The sequence below is a fragment of the Paramisgurnus dabryanus genome, chromosome 14 (assembly GCF_030506205.2).
Source record: "Paramisgurnus dabryanus chromosome 14, PD_genome_1.1, whole genome shotgun sequence".
Taxonomy (NCBI): domain Eukaryota; kingdom Metazoa; phylum Chordata; class Actinopteri; order Cypriniformes; family Cobitidae; genus Paramisgurnus; species Paramisgurnus dabryanus.
In genome coordinates this window covers 32,814,129-32,833,510 of record NC_133350.1, presented here as the reverse complement: position 1 = coordinate 32,833,510, position 19,382 = coordinate 32,814,129, and the positions used below count along the sequence as shown (strand labels likewise).

Below are 19,382 nucleotides of genomic sequence, written 5' to 3'. Positions count from 1 at the left end.
GAGAGTGTAGTTGCTCCAGAGGTGTGCGACCTCTGACATATATAGCAATTGTAAGTCGCTTTGGATAAAAGCGTCAGCTAAATGAATAAGTAAGTAAGTAAGTAAGGCATCCCTAGTCATGCCATGTTAATGTTAGATAATACATCTGTTATTACAGTATGCATAATAGTGGTCCTAACATAAATATAAATAAGATGTGCGTGATGTGTGCCTAATTACTCCAAGTTGGGAGAGCAAGTAGAAAATAGCCTTTATTTAAAATGTATTTAACTACATAGATTACTTGCTGATTGAATCAAACGTTTCACTCACAGCATAAATGTCACCTTAAAGTATAACAACGAAAAACAGAATTAATACTGAAGAATTTTTTTATTTATGCATGACATTAATACAATGGACATTAGTCTCTAGTACAGTAACTTTGTTAACTTAATTTAAATGAGCATGAATACAGTGAAGTGTCTGGTTAGGGAATCTGTTGGTCAACATGAAACATTTGTGTTGCTCGGTGAGGATCGAATCAAGGCATGTCCTCTCAGACTCTGGGAGTTAGCAGATGTAATCTGTGAAAACAGTGAGTGCCCTTATATGAACAATGTTTTCAGTCACTTCTGCAATGCAAATACAAATGCATCTCTTAAAATCGCAAAAATCTCTTGACGGTTCAACTAAGATATGGACCCCCATGTCATCCAAAATGTTTATATCTTTCTTTCTTCAGTCGAAAAGTAATGTAGTTTTTTGGGAGAGACATTCCGGGATTTTCCCTCTATATAGTGGACTTTTAACGCAGCTTCAAAGTGCTCTAAACGATCCAACCGAGGCACTTGTCTAGTGAAACAATAATCATTTTCGCCAAAAAATTAAAAAGTTGTAGTTTTTAACCACAACTTCTTGTCTTGCAGTAGCCCTGAAATCAGGGTCCGAAATTAACTTTTTGGCTCACCTGCCACGGGGACTGGTAGATGAAAAAATCCACCAGCCAAGCATATTTTTTACCGGCCAGAATAATAAACAGCCTTTTTTTGTCACATGTACATTAATTTCATTTGCTGTATTCATGGCAGGGCTCGCAAAATTTCAAAATCCCTGGTAGCCTTTCGGGCAGGCACTCTACCCCGAAATGAATGCAAGTAGCCCGAATAAAAAATACATTACTTTTAATGTAGAATATTAAGACAAAACATCTATCAAAACACAAATAACACATATCAATTTTCAGTACATATCAATCATCAGTACAAATTTTTCTTCTAACCGAATTGAAATCTCTATACATCAGATTCTGAATCTGAAATATTTACTGAAGTCACAGATAAGAAAATGCCACTTGACTTTGTGGGCATAGCACAGGCTTATTCAATTAGTTTTACCACAGGCCAAATTTTGCCAATACAAAGCCAATAGTTCCTCTAACCACAATGTTTAATCTGCTATTCTTGTTGTTGTTTTGATGCTGTTGTTTTTTTAACAAACAAAAAACTGGATTTCCATGTAAACCAACTGTTCCTGCTCATCCCCATACCAGATATACTCACCATTTAAAAGTGGTTCAGGGGGTCACAAAACTCACAGTTTGGATCATCCAGTTACAGATTGGATAATTTTTTCGATCAGAAAAACGGGGGCTACTGTCGCTTTAAGAGCGATTCTGCACAAATCACTCTTTTCACTGCCCGTACAATCTATACTTTAAAGCTTGCTGCGAGAGATTTAATTTTCTTACGTGAGGATAGTAATGAGTGACAGGACTAAGTTGGAGGATTTGCCCAACAAATCCATGACAAATCAGTACGGATTGCTTCCTGGACTGTGGCTTTTCGCGCGATCGCGAAAGTGAAAGTAAAACTCGAGCGCGCGCTCAAGGGTAATTTAAATACCTAATGCCTGAATTTCATACACCATTATTACCCATCCAAATCTGTGAAAGAATGCATAAACATTTAAATATATTTTTTCCTCCCTATAAGTCAAGATAGCCCGACGGGCAGGGCGGGGATGCATTTTGATAGCTAATATGCAGCAGATAGCTGCAGACCGCAAGTTACCTGCATTACTAGCTACAGACCGTCTCTAGTGCGAGACTTGGAACGTAGAGATGTTCTGTGGCTAGCTCACCTCGTTCCCAGATTAGTTACTGGCAAACACATTATATTGCATTAATATTTTGGTATGAAAATCACCCGCCAGTGTGGCGGATAGCCTTTTGAATTTAGTCGCCAAACGGAAAATCTACCCGCATTTGGCGCTTGGCGGGTGTTAATTTCTGACCCTGCCTGAAATGCGCGTCCGTTACTAAATATTTGTGCAATCACGTTGAAAGGTCACGCATGACGCACGTGAAACTACCGCTCCAGTGCTTACAAGTGTGGAGAAGGAGGACCATTCAGAAATTGTTGTATGTGAAATGACTAATGTCTTTGTGTCACTTTTTTGTTTAAAATGGTCCATGTGTGCATTTCACATACGTCATGACCTTTCGATGTGAGGGTGAGTAATTATCAGGAAATCAACTGCTCCTTTAAGATGTGTTACAAGATGTATTTTACAAATATACGTTACTAAAAACAATACAGGTGTGCATTTTGAGAAAAAAAAACAATAGCACTGATATATTTTAAAGTTTCAATGAAATTTAAATGAAAAACTTTTTAATTTGTTTTGGAATACTGTGTTTTTTTTTACAACAGACTTATCTGTCAGCTACATTATTATTTTTATTAATATGCCCTTATAATCTTTAATCAAAAACACAAATCTCCCCCCCTCCTCCAAACAATCTCTTTTTACTTGTGGTCACACAAGGTATGGCAGGTGGGCAGGGTGTTTAGCAAGTAGTGACCCAACATTCAACTATCTAATCAGTTTTCGATGTACAAGCCCAGCCATAGCTTTTTCATTTCAGACGTCGTTTCATTTGTATATACGTCACAACGCGGAAAAAAGTCAATTGCAACTTCTGTTTTATGGCGACTTAAGATATGTCAATCCAAACTGTTTTCAAATATGACAACTCGTACATGCATTTTAGTTTGGGACTAGACTTCAGTCATGTCCAAGAAACTGCCACATGTTTGTTAATGATAAATCAAAGTTAATATACTGTCTTGTCAATAGTTTTAGTTATAGACAGAACATTGTGTATGTCACCTGTCAGGTTAACCAAAAATTTAAATTTTCTCTAAATAAACCCGCAAGATTTGCATTAAGGAGAAGAAGCCAAGAATAATTCATTCATACAGCATACCTTGACTAATACATAATCTCCAGGTGTAATGGAATCGGCCTGAGGTTTCCCTGGCTGAACAGGCAAATCTGTTTTAGGAAAAATCACTTTCACGCTTCCATCATTCCGACCACACAGTTCCTCAGAAGATCGTTTACTTTCCTGTAAAATAACAAGACATGAAAATAAGTGAGACCTAATGGCACGTAGTAACAAAACCGTCTTATGTATATTATAGGTACACTTCTTCTGTTCTTATATGTAAACATCTATAAAACAACTTGCATTGTGCTGCAAAGTGAAAAGATAATAAGACTTGTCTTCAGGGTATATCTTAAATTAAGCTTTTTTGGGGGGGGGCAGAGTAAATAAAATGTAATGTTAGCGCAAAAAACATAAAGGAAGTTAAAAAAAGGACTAAATGTACACTTCCCTTAATGTCAAGAGTTTGCTCCAACCAAATGAGAAATGAGCAGGCACTGAAGATCATGTAATACTCACTCCCTCTACCAACACAAGCTGTGTACTGCCGATTAGAGACATGTTAACTTTGGCTGCCTCTTCTCTAAAAACAGAGATGAGCTCCTCCAGACGCTGCTGTTTCACTATTGCAGGGACATCGTCTTGCAGACGATGATATGCATGGGTTTTCTAAAGTGAGAAAAAGCTATGCTTATTTACACAACCGCTAGAAAAATAATTTCAAACATTTAAAGATATAACTACTGGGAGCGTGGAGATAAAACAGAAAACATAAAACTCATAAATGTGTCAGGTGTCTAACAGAAATAAAAACAGGAACATGCTGACCTTCCTCATGCTGTAGGCGAAGAGGAAGCCCACATTATAGCCCACCTCCCTGAGGAGAGAGAGGGTCTGCTGATGGTCCTCTTCAGTCTCTCCACAGAAACCCGTGATAAAATCACTGCTCAAACTGACCCCTGAAATATCATTTATATAAATTTTTATATTAAATATTTTTAAATATTGTTTAAACAACAAGTCACACAAGTTCTGAGTATTTAAAAAGAGTGATTTTTATGTGTTTTCATTATTTGTTTCTTAATCATGGCTTGTCAGTAGGGCTGTCGCGTTGAAGGAATTTTCTATACAGTGATTTTGCGTGGCAAATAATATAGAATATATTCAAAAAATAAAATAAAAAAACATTGTTTAGGCTTGTTAAGTGCAAATTTACAGACCCTCGGTCAATAAAGAACACAGCGGTGTCTTAATGAAATTAGCCAGTATTTGTGCACACGTTTAGCTCATGCCGAGCAAATGAAAAGCCGTTTATAAAGCAGACTCTCCGTAATAATGCAGAGGACTTCCTAAAATTGTCACGTCGGTAGATAATCATCAAGTTAATATTTCATGCAAATATTGTTGCAAAATTTGCATATCTAAATGCCTAGATTAAAGTCTAGTGTTCAGTTAGTTAACAATAAAGCCACCAGCATTACATTGGCTGGGTTTTCATCCAAACATGACGAAATCAAAATGAAAAGAAATAAACATTTGAAATATATCAGTCTGTATGTTATAAATGAATATAATATAGGCTACAAGTTTTACTTTTTGAACGGAATTAGTGGAATAAATCAACTTTTTGATGATATTCTGATTATATGACCAGCACCTGTATATGGTAAAGACAAAGACAGCAGAAACAGCTAGATGATCAGTCACGTAGGTTTAATGTTTAGAATTTATTCAGCAAATGAGTTTCCACAGTATAGGGCTGTCAAAATGGCTGAACAAGTACATTCGAAATTCGTCCTTGAAAAATAATAAAATTCGAATTATATATGCATATTTTTTTTACATTCGACGAATATTCGAAATTCGAATTAAAATTTGACAGCCCTACCACAGTATAGTTGTGTCAGATTTTTTGTTGTTGTTTTTTTTAACTAAAGGGAGCACCACTGTAAACGTCAGTTTAGGGCACCCATTTGATCAGCAGCAGCCCTGCGTTTCCATCTCCCATTATTCACATTTACTCTTTATCGCATAAGTCAAAAACCACCCAAGCAAGCATAAAAACTTTTTTGTGAATTAACGGATTTTTATTTGAAATTCAATATTGGATGTCGATTTATACTTCAAAATGCACCTAAAATCAGGTTGATGAATACCCAGTTATTGGCTGCAACTCGCTCATTTTTAATGTCTCTAAGCAATCAGTTTTATGAACAATCAGCATTATGGCGCTTTGTATTTGTGTTGATCAGTTAAAGTACTTTTAAATTTTTACATTTAAAACTGCATTTAGAGGCAGGTGACGCCAATTCTATCATCTTAGTTTCAAGGCTTTTCACACATTTACTGTATGATTTAACAAAATATGAACAGCCTAGTATTACATTTTGAATTAAAACATTTACAAAACAAATTACTCTCTTAACACTTGATAATTTATTTGACCTTTATTATACATTTATGATATGTCATGGATTTAACGTGAACATCGCGGTTGTTACTGTTGTTTGTCATCCATGCGGTTGGCTTGTCAGTAGCGCGGTTATACAAGATTGTTTACCGCAACAGCCCTACTTGTCAGGTCCAGTATTTAAAAGGTAAAGAAACTGGATTCATTTCAATTTATTTAGACAGTAAATATAAAAACCAGAAAAAACAATTTGACCATTTCTGTCCCAGTTACTCAAGAATCAGATAATGTTTACTGTTTTTCACAATATTTGACAAGTTACCTGGAATTAGTTTACGAATGTTTTCCACAAGCTCAAGATACGCCTCTCGGGTGTAACTAAGAAAGTACAGAAACAAAAGGAAATCAGAACTAAATATTAGATTCACGATTTCAACGTGAGCCCGAATAACTTGTATTATTTAAATCATCTCTAAAAACTTATGACCCGATAAGCTCTCACCCACGTCTCATAGCGTGAAGAAGCCGACTGCTGCCGCTCTGTGCCGGGAGATGAATCTGTTTGCAGATGTTCTTCCTCTCCTGAATTAAATGCAACACCTAAAGGGATGGATTTAAAGCCAACAGTGGGATATCAATACAATATTAAGAGGGTCATTAACATGAAAATTTACTTTTTGATCAATTATGTCTTGTCAAGACAAACCTGTTGTGACCAACCTAAAAGACCGAAAGTCAAATCCAGCATCAAATGTACAGACTATCTTCTCCTTCAAGTATATACAGTGTCATTTATGTATCATCCATCTGTACTTAGACCTAACTGTGTAATTAGATGTAAAGGATCACACCTAAGTGTAGTGATCAAATCACCTCTTCCAGTATGATCCACCAAGAACAGGATGCAATTACCTCATCAGGAAAGTCTTTGGGATGTGGTGAGGTAAAGCGTATCCTCATATCTGAATCAATGAGTGACACTCTGTCCAGCAGGTCCGCAAAGCGGAGACCTCCTTGTCTTGTTCGGTAAATGGTCTTGAAGCCACGGCTGAGTTGAAGGCTGACCTCAGAACTGCTGAACTGCTCTTCTGACAAATCCCTATAACTGTTCACATTCTGGCCCAGCAGGGTAACCTCCTTCACTCCCTAAATACAAACACACACAAATTACAGTCTCTCCAAGATTTCACAAAATTTTTTTGTGATTTTTGTGTTGAAAATAACTGAGTTTGCAGTGGTTATTTCAGAAATGTGCTGGAAAAATTAGATTTTTTTCTCAAAAAAAGATACAAATGCTTTTAATGAAATTAATATTAAAGGCGACAAGACTTTTTTAAGATGTCAAAGAAATCTTTGGTGTCCCAAGCGTACATGTGTAGTTCTAGCTCAAAATACCTCATAAATAATTTATTATCGCATGTTAAAATTGTCCCCTTGTTAGGTATGAGCAAAAATGTGCCGTTTTTGGATGTGTCCTTTTACAAAATGAGCTGATCTCTGCACTTAAAGGCAGTGCGATGGTTGGATAGTGCAAATTAAGGGGCAATATTACCCCTTCTGACATCACAACGGGAGACAAATTTCAATGACCTATGTTTTCACTGGGTTGCTCTTTTTCACATTTTCTAGGTTGATAAAAGCACTGATGACTCAATTATAGAACTTAAACATGGAACAAGTCAGATTTTCATGAAATGTGTCCTTCAAGAAGCTCTTAAGTAATAAAATACTTAAGTGAACAGTCAGTGATAAAATAAGAACAGAGAAACAAAATTATTAACATAGACAGCTGTCACACAGTGGTTTTAAAACTGGGTCACCAGGATGATTTAAGAAAAATGTTATTAAATAATTAACCACTTCAGCTGCAAAAATGTAGATTTTTATATAAATTCATGTTTTTTTGGTCGATAATTAAAACATTTGAAAATGATTGACCTACAGTAATGCACAATTGCCCAAAACCAAGTCCAAAACTACATTGTTCCTAAACTCTGTGTTTACTTGTCTGGTATTATTATGCATGTATGTGACCATTCAAGTGCAAAGCCTGAAAGGAGTTTGATCCTCACGGCAGCAATGCGCACATGTTTGCTAATGCTGAGATGATAGTGGACAGAACCAGGTGAAAAAGTAGATCACTTCCATAGTGTACTTAAAGTGCTTTATTTTCACACACTAATTTTGTACTTAATATACTAAAAATTCATCTTTAGTAAGTTTAGTTCTTAAGATCATCTAAGTGTACTTCACTGTGCTATTTTGAGACACCATAAATATGAACTAAAATGTGCTAAAAATATATTTAAAAAATTTATTTATTTAGGTACCACTTGTAGTAAACTTGAAACCATCTTTGTATGAAAGTGTTAACTAAATTCATTTTTTAATACAGAGATACTATGTTAAAAGCACATTTTAGTTCATATGCATGGTGTCTCAAAATAGCATAAATAAGTGCACTTAGATAATCTTAAGAACATCTCAAGAACTACTAAAGATCATTTTTTAGTATATTAAGTACAAAATTAGTGTGCGAAAAAAAAAGCACTAAGTACACTATGGAAGTGTAAATGCCTTTCTTTTAGTTTGCAACAACTTATTATAAAGACTACAAAACAGTCAATTGGAATGCATTATGATATTGTTTCACCTGGTTTTTGGCATTTATGTAAAACAGCAGATGGGCCACATACGTAGGAACACATACGCGGGGAAAGAGTTTAACCAGACGTTGGGCCTTGCACATTTTAGATTATGTATATATTGCATTCCAACGGTGCAGTTGTACCTGATCTGAAAGCATGCGAACCTCCTCCAGAATAGTAGACATTGGTCTGCTTCTCTCTCTGCCGCGGGTGAATGGTACAATACAGTAACTACACATATTATCACAGCCACGCATGATGGACCTGCAGTAAAATCAATGTGTTAGTTTATTACTGTACATTACATTTATTTAAATTTCATATGTGGGCATGTCGAAGTAACATGAAATAAAGTGATGTTCTTCTGATCAAGCTGATGAGTCAAAACAGTTGTTTTATATACTGAAGGGTAACATCAAAAACACTCTGGGAGGTGGTTGAGTACTGAAAATGAGAAACACTGATCTTAACATTAATCCATTTTTATAACAATTCTGAAGCCTAGTCTTCCCCATAAGATCCTTTCACCGTCCTTCCAATGCTTCAATCACAAGACTTCAAAGCTATAAGGTCAGAGATTCACTCACACAAAAGCACTGTGTCCCTGAGGACTTTGATGGACAGGCATGACATCAGCGTAAGTCTCCTCCAATGATAACAGCACATTGCTGGCCCTCTGACCACCGTGAGCAAGAGAAAGCAGCCGGGGCAGATCTCTGTAGGCATCAGGCCCTGCGAGAACATCCACCAACTTCTCCCGCTCCAGTAATTCAGTTTTCAATCTCTCTGCCATGCAGCCTACAGCGAGACACAGGTATGTTGTGTGCACCTGTTGTTCACATGCTTCTCCGATATAGCTGAAGAGTTAATAAAGAGGAATTGTTGTAATAGTTACCTAGGACACCTATTTTTAATGGAGCTTCGTGTTTTGAACGTCTCTTCTTTACCGCACTGATCTGTCTGAGTCTGTTCCAGATTGTTTGCTCTGCCTTTTCCCTGTAAAAGAGGAAACACAAGGTTAAAGACCCTGCCTATAAAATCCAATCATGAATCTATTGATGAGATTTAAAGCATCAAAGTTTGATTTCACTCATTAATTTAAATCTTTGACATGACCTTACTCAGTCAGTATTGGGGGGGGGGGGTCTAAAGCTATGTCATGCATTCAGACTTAATAACACTACTTAATAGTTGGTTTGCTTATGCTTAACATAGTTAAAAAAATGTCAAAAAAGCAGTTGGACATGAGTATTTCTGTGCCAGGGTTCATACAAGTTTCTGAGAGTTTTTTCAAACATGATGGATTCATACGTAACAATCTTGCTTTATTTCTTTTATGGGCAATTTCAGTGCAGGAAGTACAGTGGAAGTCCTTATATGGAAATAGTGCACGCAGACACCAACCAAGAGCTGACACGAAATCAACTTCACCAGAGTAGTGTGTTGTTGTTTGTAAGGGAAATTTAGCTTGTTCATCTTCCCAATGTGTGTTCGTTTAAAGACAGGTCATGAGTCGCAGGCGGTAAATAAAAGTGCATCAAATATTTGTTTCGTTGGCAATCGTTGTGTAAATGCATATAATGTAAACGACACGGACTTGTAGATAATCATTAGTTATCCAGAGGTAGTGGGATAATGTTATGTGTGTTGCTTGCTCTTTTTCGGGAAAGAAGCGGTACAGCTGATGTCTTTTATAAATCTGATAAAACTAAAGACACTTTGGAGATATGAAGGATGCAATACTACTCTATAGGTACTCAAGATTAACATGAGATATGCAGAAACAGCATGTGTTATGTGACCTTTTAATATATCAAGATGATATTTTTATTGTTTATTATGTAGGATGATTTTATGTAGAAAACAGAAAATGACAATAAAATTGAGTTTCCACAACCTGGTCACAAATATGGCACACTTTGGTGATGCACAACTTTTTTAAAGCACATTCACCCTATAAATTAGGCTATATTTGCTATTTTTGCTAATAAAATGACACAGATTGTGTGCTCTATCTTACACCCGGCGCAATGCAGCGCAATGCGCGACGCAAGTGTCTTTCGCTAGTTTCCACCCTAATTTTCACGTTTAGCGCCGCGTTGTTTAAATAGCAAATGCATTTGCGTCCCCTTTTGCGCCCATGGGCGTTCTGGTCTGAAAACGAGGTGTGTTCAGGCGCATTGTTGGCGCGTTGCTATTTTGAGGCAACTAAAATAGACTACGCCATTGACCAACAAAAACCTGGTCTAAAGTCTAAAGTCAATGGCGCAATGTGTTTTATGTTATTTAAAGAGCGCATTAGTAAAATGCGCCTATACACGGGAGGACAACGCGGGTTTGCTTATCACAAGGTACATGAATGCGCAGCAGCACAAAAATGCTTTTAAATATGAAAGATTAAAGGATTGAATGTAAAAGATTATTATTGAATCTCTTGGACATAAATGAGGACTAATTATGAGACGTTAGAAGGCGCAAAGAGCTGCTTCACCTGCAGCCTGGTAAGTAAATAAATGCTTTGCTTTGAACAAATGCGTCTGTTTTTAAATGTTTTTTTTAATGCTACCTCACAGATTTATTGTATACTGTATGATGACTCTGTACCTGTGGATATGGTGAGATGAGAAACATTTTTAAGTAATGCTTAAAAAAACTCTTTGCTAAAAAAAACGCTGTCCAAAGTGCTGAAACGTGAGGAGAGCCGTTTGTAAATTCTTTATCTCCTGTTTGTTACAAATAAAGTATTTTTAGAGTACAAACCTTATCTTACATACTTGTAAATTATTTTTTGGTGATATTGGATAGCCATACATTTAAAGCAATTAAAAGCCTGCTTTTTTACTTCCATGACTAAAAGAAAACGGGTTTTAAAGGTTTTAATAAAAAAATAACAATTTCAATAAAGTGGAAAAACAACATAGTTATTTAACACTAATCTTAAACTGGGGATCTTCTTCCTCCGCTTAGTTTTTCAGTTTACAAAGTCCGTCATCTAAATAGGGATTAGACATAGCGCCAGAGCAACTTGCTTTTAAAGGGGATGAGAGCTGTGACTCTCATTGGTTTACTGCACGTTACACCCAAAATACTCCCATTACAATAGGACCTACCCTTTTCGACCATGCGCTCGGCGCAAAAACCATTTTTCCCGTCGTTAAATTAGCAAAAGTGGATTCGGACACGCCCATTTAGACGTTGCGCTGTGCGCTTTAGACAATGCGCTTAGATCGTTAAAATAGGGCCCTGTGTCTCAAATTTTTTGTTAACCTCCTAAGGTTGGTGATCAATAACCTAACAAAAAGGTAAACTTAAAAAGTTATTAAACAATCTTGAAGAACCAATTTTGTGTCTGTTTCTGCAAAATGCCATCCAAAAAACATCTTTGAAAAGCAAAATTCATTACCTGACAGAGCAAGTGACGAGCAGCACCACATCTGCCTGTAGTAAAATATCAGATGTTAATATACTTCTTATATTCTGAATATAAATCTACAACAGACATGACTCAAACCTGCCTACCCAAAAGGAAATAACATACCAGTAATGCCTAAACATGCCTTCTGGATAGGCTACATACACTTAATTAAGAAAATATAACAATGTTTACAGTAAAAGTATACAAACCTTATTTGAAAACTGATTTCCATTTGTATTAAGGGTCTTTATGATACTAAAGAAAAATTTTTGATGCCACACGATAATGCTTCAAGTTGGGAAAATCTATTTAAAGGTGGGGTGCATGATCTCAGAAAGCCAATGTTGATATGAAATCACCTAAACAAACACACCCCTACCCCAATAGAATCTGAGGGGTATTGCACAAAAGCAAGATAAGGGATTAAGCTTGGATTTTCTAGTTATCCTGGCTGAATTTAGCCCTGACTCGGTTGCATGAAGAGAGGCTAAATTAATCTAGATGGAGTTACTATGGAGATTATCTCTTTGCAGCTAGCCTGCTCCAGAGCAGGCTAACAACCAGGCTAAGATTAATCCTAGTGATTAATCAATTAAAAGAACTTAATTAATCCCAGAGGTATACTGCTTTAATGTTACAATTATAGAAAAGATAGAAATTAAAGAAAAAATAAATAAAAACATAATTGCCCATCAATGATTTAAAAATTAATAGATAAGAAATAAAAAAAATTATAAACTATAACTTTTTCCATATAAAAAAAGGGTAATTTACTTCAATAGTAAATTGTCCCAGCACTTACAAAGAGGAGTTATACAGCCTGACCACAGGTATAAAGGATCTTGTAAAACGCTCAGTAAAACACTAAGCAGTGATCAGTCTCTGACTAAATGTACTTCTCTGGTCGGCCAGCACCCTATGTAGTGGGTGAAAGGGATTGTTCAGAATTGAATATAGTTTGTATACTTCTCTCAGCCACAACATGAACCATGTACAGAGCCAGCCCCTCTTATTAATTTGTCCAGTTTATTTCTGTCTGCCACCTTCATACTAATTCCCCAACAGACCACAGCATAAAAAAATGATGCTAGACACCACAGACTCATAAAACATCCACAGCATGGTATAGAAGACTATACCATTTCAGATTAATCAGCTAGTTCCTCTTTCAATCCTACTAGATATTCATGTGTTTTAGTCACTTCATGGTCTTGCATAAAAATACTAGATATACTGTCATTTATTTACTGTTATTTTAGTCTTATTATTATGAAGACTGCTGTCAGGGGTTTGATGAATACATTTATTAAAGCAGTTGTTGAGATAAGAAATGACTGATGAAGTTGAAAGGCAGCTTCAATTAAGTACATATGTAGACTAGCATTAAGGCATGAGAAATAATATCTGACTGAGAGGTACAGATTCTCAGATGATGTAAGAAATGTCAGTCTAGCACTGAAATCACTTCTACAAGATTGCAAGTAACAGGAACAGATTACTCCATAAAGTGTTACATTAGGGCAGTCAAAGTAAAACAGGCATTATTTTGTGTTACAGCTTTCCCTATATTTTCATTGGATGCAGTGGACTACACCCACCCCTGTGCCAGATATATGAGACTTTTTTAATGTTAAAATTAGTACAGATGATAAAATATGTCAGCAGACACTACCTTATGTGTAGATTTATTTCTGCAATCAAGTCACCAGCATGCAAAATGTTCTTAACCTTGATTTTCTGAAAGTGATGGATGGTCCAAATTATTATACACATGCTATTTTTGTTTGTTTTTAAAAATAAAGTCAGTAAGTTTACATATTGTATTTTAATTTGAATAGTTATATGACAGTGTGCATGCTATTATATTTAAATACGTAATTTGACATATTTAAAATGTCAAAAGATACTTTAATACTTAAAAAATACACAACTTATGCCTTTTCAAATTATAATGCAAAAGGCACTTTATCAAAATTCCGTGTGTTAAAATGATCCACAAAACAGATATCTGTCAAATGTGCTGCATGGACAGATAATAAAAAACCATTGTAAATCAAATAATGTATTTAACACAAGTTACATAATAATATATGAGCATATTTTTTACATTTAACTCTCCCGTTCATTAAACTTGTAAGTCTATAGTTTCTGTCTTTATTTCACTTAAATATGCTAGTATTGCATCCCAAGAGTTGATGTTTGAATATGAATTATAGTGCTGTCCACCTTACACATCTTTCATATAATGATGCTCCACAGACTGTTTATAGGACTAAGGTAAAAGGATGATGTGGTATAATACCTTATTTTTTTCTTATTTTAGACTGAGATACTTATTATTGAACCAAATCGCTCCAAACATAATATGTCAGATTACAAGTTGCCCACAGATGGCTGCACGGTGGTGCCATCTTCCACGGTTAAGACTTTAGGCGTAATGTTCGACAGCAATCTATCTTTCGATAGTCATATCTCCAATGTCTGCCGCACAGCATTCTTCCATCTTAGAAATATCTCAAAAATACGCCATATGCTTTCTGCATCAGATGCAGAAAAGCTTATCCATGCTTTTATGACCTCTAGAATAGACTATTGTAACTCGTTACTCGGGGGATGCCATGCAAATCAGGTAAACAAGCTACAGCTGGTTCAAAACGCCGCCGCAAGAGTGCTTACTCGATCTAAAAAGTATGACCACATAAGTCCAATTCTGGCATCTTTACACTGGCTACCAGTAAAATATCGCATACAATTTAAAATATTACTAATCACCTACAAAGCCTAAAATGGCCTAGCGCTCTCGTATATTAAAGAACTACTACCAGAATACAATTCACCACGTAAACTGCGATCACAAAATTCTGGTTACTTAATTATCCCTAGAAAATCAAAAGTGTCTAAATGTGGTAGATCCTTTTCCTACTTGGCCCCTAAGCTCTGGAATGATTTACCAAATAATGTTTGAGTATCAGACACAGTCGATCAATTTAAATCTAAACTTAAGACATTCTTCTTTAACAAAGCATTCACATAGAATGTCCAGTAAATGTACTTTTCCCACAGTAGTTATTTTGTCTAGAACAAAGCACTCACATACCTCATATGGGTAATATACTATTGCCGCAATAGTTAGCCTGGAACCGAGCTGACTTAAACCACTATAACCACTGTATGACACTTGCATTACATGCGAACGGCCCCTACGCTAGAATTCTGTTTTTGTCTCCCTGTCTCGTCCTCGACCCCGAGGACAATGAGACAAACAGATCCAGTTGCTGCTGCTGTGAAGGTCATCGCACCACTGATCTACTGGCTGTCCTTCAACGTAATGCCCAGCCGATGCTCAACCAACGACCACCGGCTGAACCAGTTTAATCTGCTTACCCGCTTCCTATCCCTACCGTGTATATATAGATAAATATATATTAATTTCTCCTTAGGGTTTTTGTCCTTCTAGGAGTTTTTCCCACCGGGTTTTCTCCTAGGGGGTTTTTTAATCCCAGGGAGAGTCAGCCAACTTTTGCTAAACTTAGCACTGTACTGTATACGTTACATTATTAATACGCTCGCTTGTACGGTTTATTCTTAGCCGCTATATTCTACTTCTTATACTATCTATTGATTTTCTGTGTTCTCCTCTACATCTACTCATGTAAAGCTGCTTTGCAACAATTAACACTTGTGAAAAGCGCTATATAAATAAAATTGAATTGAATTGAATGCCCACTAGGGCTGTCAAATTTTAATTCGAATTTCGAATATTCGTCGAATGTAAAAAAAAATATGCATATTCGAACGTAAAACTTTGCATTCGAATTTTACCTGTGTCAGGAAGCTCACGCAACATGATGATGACGTAACTGACGCGGATTGTTATACAGAGCGGCTCAGCCAACTATGCGGAGCAAGCCAGCGTTATTCATTTGAAAAATAGCAAGAAAAGACAGTGGGGATTACGAGTCGGACAGAATAAATATTAAAAGGGCTGTGTGATGCTGCTTTGGTTTTTGGAGCATCAACTGGAATTCATCCGCAAAGTGAAACTAGCTGAGATGACAGAATTAGTGTCGTCTGCTTCTAAATGCAGTTTTAAAGTTTAAAATAACTGATCAATAATACAGCTGCTTGTTTAGCAACATTAAAACCATATGTGCATCTACAGAGTCCACACCGCATATGAGAGAGCTGCAATGTAACGCCGCGGTGGCTTTATTTTTATAACTGACTGGAAACTTGACTTTCACCTGGACATTGATATGCAAGTTTTTCATCAACATTATCTGCGTGAAATATAAACATGATGATCATCTGCCAACTCGACTGTTTCAGCACGTACTCTATGTTAATAACGGAGAGTCTGCTTTATTAACGGCTTCGCTCTGCGCGTAAGTTAAACATTTCTGTTCTGTACTTTATTAATCGCATATATTTCTACATATTTTCAACCAAGGAACACACAAAATATAATATAAGTTGTTGTGAATAGTGTTTAAGCTTGACACAATTTAATGACTAATGATCTTTCCCACTTATTTTGGCTTAAATAAAGATTCATTCGTTTTCATACTTAATTTAAAACACGTAAATTTATCTACTTATATATTATATAAAATGCCCTATATTAATATGCATTGTCTATTTATGGCATTCGTTTTGTACATTTACAGGTGCACAAATATACTGGTTAATTTTGTAAATTTAATTAATGTTTGGTACATAAAATAATTTGTAAATGTATGGATAGTTTCTTGTGTTAATAGCCTACACACGCTGGCTGTTGAGGCATTTTGCACTTCCAGATATCTATGTGCACTTTTGTTCCTTTGCATATGAATTTAAGAAATTATGCTTAATTTATTAGTGTTTATAACATTCGTTTTAACAAAAAATATGCTGTGCATGATTTGTTTATATTATTGGGGCTTTGTGCTGCGCCCTCTTGTGGGCTTTTAGGAGTATTTTCTCCAAGATAAAGTAGGTCTTTATAATTCGAATATAATTCGAATTTTATTATTTTTCAAGAACGAATTTCGAATGTACTTGTTCAGCCATTTTGACAGCCCTAATGCCCACATGAATTAAAATAGTCAGTGCGGCTTTTTTGCAGCATGCTATAGTGTATTATCCTGCATGAAAGTAAATTAATTTCAGAAGACATGATCCCTTTTTTCCCCATTTTATACTCTACATATCTTCCAGATGTCCTTTTGGCCCACTCAAGGGACCTACCATCTTACTTCCCAATATTCCAGTCCAAACCAGCCTTGTTTGAGCATGATGGTATTCACCAACAATCCAGAATATACTATTCAGTGTATTATGGCATGTCAATGAATAAAACTGTTTGAAAACCTTTTAAAGCTCACAGTAAATGTAGTATTTTTGGAAGCTTTAGTTTGGGGGTGGGGTTGAAATCCACTTTTATGCACTGAATGATCCCATATTGAGGGCTTCTTGGTATCACAGAGACCCCAGCATGTTTGCTTTTTAGCAGGTGGAATTTTTATTGTTGCCTTTTCCTAATTTTTTCCTTAAAAAAATCTTTATATGGTCAAATCCTGTATATAAATCTTATTATAATTCAATGATTTCTGTTTAGTTCCATCAAATTTAAATTGTTATAGGAAATAAATACCTTTTTTAAGATAATTAACACTTTTTTGCATCAAATACTGTATATGCACATTAGTAGTAGTTAAGTGTTTGCAGTTTCATGAAGAATTTTTATGAGTTTCATCAATTTTTGCATCAGTGATTCTGTGATCGATCCCGTGGTCTGTTTAAGAATGCCGCGAATGTGCGCTTACCTAGCTAGCTACACCTGGCTTGACATAGCTGCACGTTCTCATCCTGGCTTGGAAATTGTGCAACAGACTAAGCCAGGATGCCCTGATTAAACTATAGGTCAAGCTGGGCCTTTTCTGTTATCCTGGCTTTCTTAATTCTACTTTTGTGCAATACCCTCCAGGGCCTTCTTTTGATAGACCCGCCCCACACATACGCAAACCCATGCAACGATTTTGGTTAGTAGACACGCCCCTTACTGCTGATTGGCTACAAGTGTGTTTTGGTACTTGGCCTGCTGACTCCCTTTTCCAAAGTGTTTTTCAAAAATTTTGCACTCCACCTTTAAATTATAATAAAATATATTTAGAAATCGAAAAATGTACGTACATGTTTCAAAAAAAGAAAGCATCAATTTCTGTCATGCCAGTTTTTTTTTGCTACATGCATCGACCTAAAACTTACAAAACCTTTTGAAGTATTAAAATCATTCAGTTATTGCAAACCATCGCAATTAGCAATATTATAAACGTCACAATATCTCACAGTTCTCTTTTATTACCATAACAATTTTTGTTTTCTACAAATGCAATGGTTTAAGTATAATGGTTACTGCAGTAAAAATATAGTTGATTTTCACGAAGTAAGGCAGCTCAGAATACACAAATTTACCATTTCACTATTGCACCCATAGTAAACTTGAAAACTAAAACTATGGTGATTCCAATGGTAATACAACAGATACTAAGAGATAATAATTATTAATCCCCTGCCAGAGAAATGTGGTTGAGTAATCAAATCATGACTACTATATTTTCACTGTAATAAAATCATGTTTTATTGGACAGTAGATGTTTAGACTGCAGTACCTCTGGTAGCTCGTGTGTTCTTGTATAGCCTGCTTTCTGAAGAATGGACCAGGCTATTTCAGTGTCGTTGACATTCATCTGACACCCATACGTTTCAAAAAACACTGCAAAACATTTGACAAGTCAACATGCGATAAGATTTCCTTAATCCGGGGAATTATTTATTATTAATGTTCTAACCTTTCCTTGAATGTGCTGAGGTTGTGTCTGCATGAATATAATGCTCCTCGTATTCTTCATGAAGCTCATCTGAACTCTTGTTTGAACTCTTGATGAACTCCTCGAAACTCGGACCAAATGCCAGTTTACGGTTTAATTCACTAACCCTGCTATAATCTTTAGTAGACGATCCTGAACAATAATATCTGTGATATATGTCTCTGTGAATGTGTCTAGAAAAACATTTTTTCATGGCAAAAACGAAGAGTCTGAGGCTGCCCTTCATGACTTACTGATGCTTGCATTTGCAAGCAGTAAAGCAGATGAAATTAGGTAATGTCAGCGCTTCTGGAAGAATAATAAGACAACACTGAGATATGAGAAACTGATTGCGAACTATTTAATCTAACTGAACCGGTAACTAACAAAAACTACAACGTGACTGCTGTCATTGCTGGAAATATGGCGATACCGATGTGAAATACTTCAAAATAAGAGTCCTGTAGACACGCGCAAAATGTATCATGGTTACCATAGTTTCTATCGAAACGAGTGTTACTACTAAAACATCCGTACATAAATGATAATTAATTCAATTTTTAATTCTAATTATTTTAATAGACTTGATTACCCTTACGAAAATTAAGTATGGTTTTATACATTTTTTTTACTATAGTAAGACCATGGTTACCTTAGTAAAATCAGAAAAAGAATCAATACACCAAAAACATTGTTTATTTTTGTAATGAGAGTTGAATGAGCCTTTCTGTATAAAATACTTGTACAATCAGCCTAGGTTAAGTTGTGAACCATATTTTTTTTTGAGAGAGAGAGAGAGAGAGAGAGAGAGAGAGAGAGAGAGAGAGAGAGAGAGAGAGAGAGAGAG

At 35.9% G+C, this 19,382-nt stretch overlaps 1 protein-coding gene across 1 annotated transcript; it reads right to left on the bottom strand.

Moving 5' to 3' along the window:
* Positions 1–365: 365 nt before the first annotated feature.
* Positions 366–18,969, bottom strand: cdk5rap1 (CDK5 regulatory subunit associated protein 1). Its single transcript, XM_065265930.1, has 13 exons — positions 18,518–18,969; positions 18,338–18,441; positions 11,673–11,707; positions 9,165–9,265; positions 8,857–9,067; positions 8,413–8,533; positions 6,534–6,767; positions 6,124–6,221; positions 5,944–5,999; positions 4,040–4,170; positions 3,731–3,880; positions 3,251–3,391; positions 366–566 (listed from the first exon to the last, which is right to left on the bottom strand). The coding sequence occupies exons 1-13, from the start codon at positions 18,780–18,782 to the stop codon at positions 486–488; spliced, it is 1,728 nt and encodes a 575-aa protein (XP_065122002.1). The 5' UTR covers positions 18,783–18,969; the 3' UTR covers positions 366–485.
* Positions 18,970–19,382: the final 413 nt, after the last annotated feature.

Excerpts from the sequence above, each read along its gene's own strand:
- cdk5rap1 (XM_065265930.1), bottom strand. The coding sequence starts at position 18,782 with ATGAAGGGCAGCCTCAGACTCTTCGTTTTTGCCATGAAAAAATGTTTT. Across the intron at positions 8,534-8,856 it reads CAGGGACACAGTGCTTTTGT|GTCCATCATGCGTGGCTGTG; the intron begins GTGAGTGAATCT and ends ATTTTACTGCAG. Across the intron at positions 3,881-4,039 it reads TCGCCTACAGCATGAGGAAG|AAAACCCATGCATATCATCG; the intron begins GTCAGCATGTTC and ends TTCTCACTTTAG.